Source organism: Corylus avellana, chromosome ca4 (assembly GCF_901000735.1).
Source record: "Corylus avellana chromosome ca4, CavTom2PMs-1.0".
In the NCBI taxonomy this organism is placed as follows: domain Eukaryota; kingdom Viridiplantae; phylum Streptophyta; class Magnoliopsida; order Fagales; family Betulaceae; genus Corylus; species Corylus avellana.
Window position 1 is genome coordinate 31,185,394 of NC_081544.1, and position 3,866 is coordinate 31,189,259.

The 3,866-nt window shown below is 33.4% G+C and overlaps 1 protein-coding gene across 3 annotated transcripts; it reads right to left on the reverse strand.

Moving 5' to 3' along the window:
* Window positions 1-1,053: 1,053 nt before the first annotated feature.
* LOC132179830 (protein CRABS CLAW) lies at window positions 1,054-3,609 on the reverse strand. Of its 3 annotated transcripts, none has more exons than XM_059592615.1 (7): window positions 3,454-3,609; window positions 3,009-3,140; window positions 2,265-2,361; window positions 2,111-2,159; window positions 1,851-1,926; window positions 1,277-1,339; window positions 1,054-1,151 (listed from the first exon to the last, which is right to left on the reverse strand). In XM_059592615.1, the coding sequence occupies exons 1-7, from the start codon at window positions 3,544-3,546 to the stop codon at window positions 1,146-1,148; spliced, it is 516 nt and encodes a 171-aa protein (XP_059448598.1). In that variant the 5' UTR covers window positions 3,547-3,609; the 3' UTR covers window positions 1,054-1,145. The 3 variants fall into 3 exon arrangements, with proteins under 3 accessions (XP_059448598.1, XP_059448597.1, XP_059448595.1); XM_059592614.1 differs by having other exon boundaries at window positions 1,283-1,339; window positions 2,265-2,370; XM_059592612.1 differs by having other exon boundaries at window positions 2,265-2,370.
* Between the last annotated feature and the right edge of the window lie 257 nt (window positions 3,610-3,866).

Consider the following 3,866-nt stretch of genomic DNA (forward strand, 5'->3'; position numbering starts at 1 on the left):
ACTAAATCTTTGTATAAAACTCTTATGAATAATCTTCTCATAAATACTAAACTGAACTGGGGAGACATGGCCTTGCTCAACCCATAACCTATAGCCATAGCTATCAGTGCCATAGCCAATAAACACACCTCCAAGATTTAGGATCAAGATAATTGTTCCTATTCTCCAGGCAATATATCCACCACTCAGTGAAACTGATGATGATCCTCTGCTGATCAAATGTGCTGCAGCTGCTATATATATATTGATCACTGGCAACCCAACATGTATCCTCATGCTCCATTCTGTCTTGGTTTCCCTAGGATGTTTTCAGTCGATCTCCTGATCATCCCATGTGTGCAAAACAACAAGCCTCAAATGTTAATTCACTGTCACGTACGTACAGTATTCACCGACATTATCAGACTTTGAGACACTTCAACTTATATATATATGAATAATGAATTTCTACTTGTAGTTTTGTATAATATCGTGGGTTAATGTGGTTTGTATGACGTGTATATTTGTCTCATTCTATAATTCCTATATAAACCCTGTAATGGGTACATTAATATATTGAAAAGTATATTCAAAATTGTAGCCGTTGTGGTAGAAAAAAATAGTACTTAATTATATGATGAACGAGTAGATTCTCTAAAAAAAAATTTCGCACATGCATGGCATTGCCATCTACTTCAACTGATGTTATAATTAAAGTTGACATATTTTTTTAAAAAAAATTTAAATAAATACTATCAATTTAATTTGAAACAGAGAGCATCGTTGTCGAGCCAACCACACCTAGGCAGCTATATATTTGGGAGCATGCATATCTAGATCACCACTCTAGAAACGGAAAACTTTTAGAAGTTAATTAACAGATAAAGGCAACTTAGACAGGAAATTACCAAGTAACTAAAATTACCACAAACTCAGTTCCTATTAAAACATTACTTAATTAGTCTTAACTCTGATTGAGTAGTTCATTAAGAAACAAATAATTAACGTCAGGTAAAAGGAAAAGACGACAAAACAAGTTTGAGACATATATATATATATATATATGGAGCTAAATATATCAAATTAAAGATCTAATTTGCATGCTAAAATGCTTTCCAATTGTCCTGTCTGTCTCTGCATGCATTGTCGATTGGAAATATTTTACTTCATCCCTGCAAAACATAAGCCCTTATGCATATCAATCTTTGCTGATCATCATGAGTAACTAATTTGAAATTCTAAAAGCTTAAAGAAAAAAGAACTGCATGCCCTTTAGTGAAAGTAGAGAGAGACGTACTCTTACATTATTTTTGATCCCAGAAACTGCACCGACGTTTGAATTTGGAATGTACCTAGCCCACTATTGCCCAAATATCAGTTTAGATAATAAGGCTAAAGTAAGCTTAAATTGTTAAGAATATTAGAGCACTAGCCGCACCTTCCTTAAATCATATTTTCTTTTGTAAATGTATCAAAAACTTCTAAAAAAGTCACTCGATCTTATGGTGTTCCGATCCCTTAACAGTTAACACCAATATTAGAACCAAAAATGCTACCCTAATTAAATTTAGGGTAACAGTTTACATATCTCTTAACATTATTTTAATATAAAAATGTTTTCCCCGTCATCCGGCATGTATTTAAAAGAATATTTAAATAATTTTTTTTTTCCTCCTAGCATTTATTTAAAATAATAATTAAATGGTATAAGAAAATGATAATAGAAGTTATAGTATAGTTTATTTGAATAGAGAAACAAAATCTAAAAAAGAAAAAAAAAGGAAAAAAAAAAAACCATAGCTAGCCATCGATCAGTACTGGTCTTACACAGGTTTCCTTTGGTACGGAAAATTGACTGAAAATAAACTTACGTTTTTGGCTGCCGTGCTAAAAGCTTCTCGATGTGGTATCTCAGGGTTGGCAGCTTTGATGCGCTGTATCTCCTCCCTTTAAAAGATGCATAAAACACATCACTTTTCTTTGAGATAGTACTATTAAACGTTACTTCATCAGTAACAACAACTATATATGGCACCAAAAAAACAAAAGAAAAAGCACAGAAGGAATACTAAGATGCATAGTACTACTACTGGCAAGATTATCAGTAAGAAAAAGAAGAAATCCCCCTTACTTCATAAATCGGTTGTAAGCAGATGGAAGCCTGTGTTTCTTCTCAGGTGCTGAAATCATTTAGACATAAATATTATTCGAGAATGAAAAAGGAAAAGAAAAGTAAGCATTGATTAGCTAGAAGAGTCTAAGCTGTATATATATATATATGTTACGTTTTACAACAAAGGGTGCTTTTGGGGACAATGGCTCGCTTGATGTCGATGAGGATGATGACGAGGATTGGCCCTTTCTGAAATCATTGCAAAACCCCTGCTTCTCCTTCAAACATACACACTTTCCATCAGTGAGACCAGAAATCCTCCCCTACATTTCTTTGTTTTAACCAGGTTATACGGAATATGTGGCTCTGAAGACTAAGAGTTTGTTTGAGATTGCGTTTAAAGAGCCTAAAAGTTCTTTTAACACCTTGGTTGAAAAAAAAAAAGTACTCGTTTGTCAAAAAAATTAAAATCGCTTTTAAGGGTTCAAAAAGCCTAAAAATGGTCTAAACGTACTTCACAAAAGCTTAAAAATGAAACTTTTGTCCAAAAACGTTTTTTGACTTAAAAGCTCTATTTCTCAAACGCAATCCTAAACAAATTCTAAAAGAATATCAAAAAGCTTATGTATTTTTACTAATTTTAGGGAGACAGAAAAAAACTACACTATTTGTTTTTTTAATCTATGCATGTGATTTTTCCTTTTGTTTTCTTTGTGTTGTTAATAGAAATTCATAAACTAATGTATTAATTGTTTTTTCTTTCTTGTCAAGTAATGCATGTTAATTATAATCATATTGCTTACTACATAATACTGAAAACTAAACCATTTGTTTTCAAATGTTGCAGAATTGAAGGAAAAATAGTTTGAAAAGTTGGGTAGCTAGCTAGCTAGGGCACGAGAATGAGGAGACTAACCTGAAGAGTACTCATTGGGTGGTCAAGACATTGGCCTTGCAGTGGAGGTCTGGTGCTTATAAAAGACAGGTTACTGCAGTGACCACATTTCACAGTAACAGTTTCCAGCAACCTCTTGAATGGAATCCCAACCTAGTAATTAATTAAACGAAAATACACCAACACAAGACACGTACACAAATTATTACAAAGTGGAAGCCAAAAAAAAAAAATCAAATACAAGCAAATCAACATGATATAAACAACAATTGGCATATATGATTTATATATATGTAGGTTTAATTAATTAATTACTATATGTGGGTTATATTATATAGGACGCAACGTTTTCTACATATACTACCTTAACCTAGCTTGGAAGAAATGAAACTTAATTCTGACCTAATAATATATAGATAAAGAAGATTACTTTTTTCTTTTCTTTTTTAAAGAAATGTAAATTTACCGCAAGAACAGTGTAGCAGAAGTTGCATCGGACATAGCAGAGATGCTCTGATGGTGGAACCAAATCCATGGAGACTTTCTCTTCTAGGTTCATGGCGAAGGAGGAGGAGAAGACGAAGAAGAAGAAGAGTGGTTTGAATTGGGTGTGAAAGGTGGTAAGAGGAAAGTTCTAGGGTTTGTGATAATAAGTGGATAGTTGGTGAGTGGTGGAGTCGCGACAAAATAAGCAAATATATGGATTTTATTTTATTTTTTGCAAAGGGGGGGAGCAAATCTATGGTTACTATACTGGTCTGGTCATTGAGCCTCCGCTGCTGCACTTTGCAGACATTAGCTGACACGTACTAAAGTGACTGACCAAATCTCTTCGTTTTGTCGTGTTTGTCGGAAGAGCCCATGTTCTTGTTTGCATTT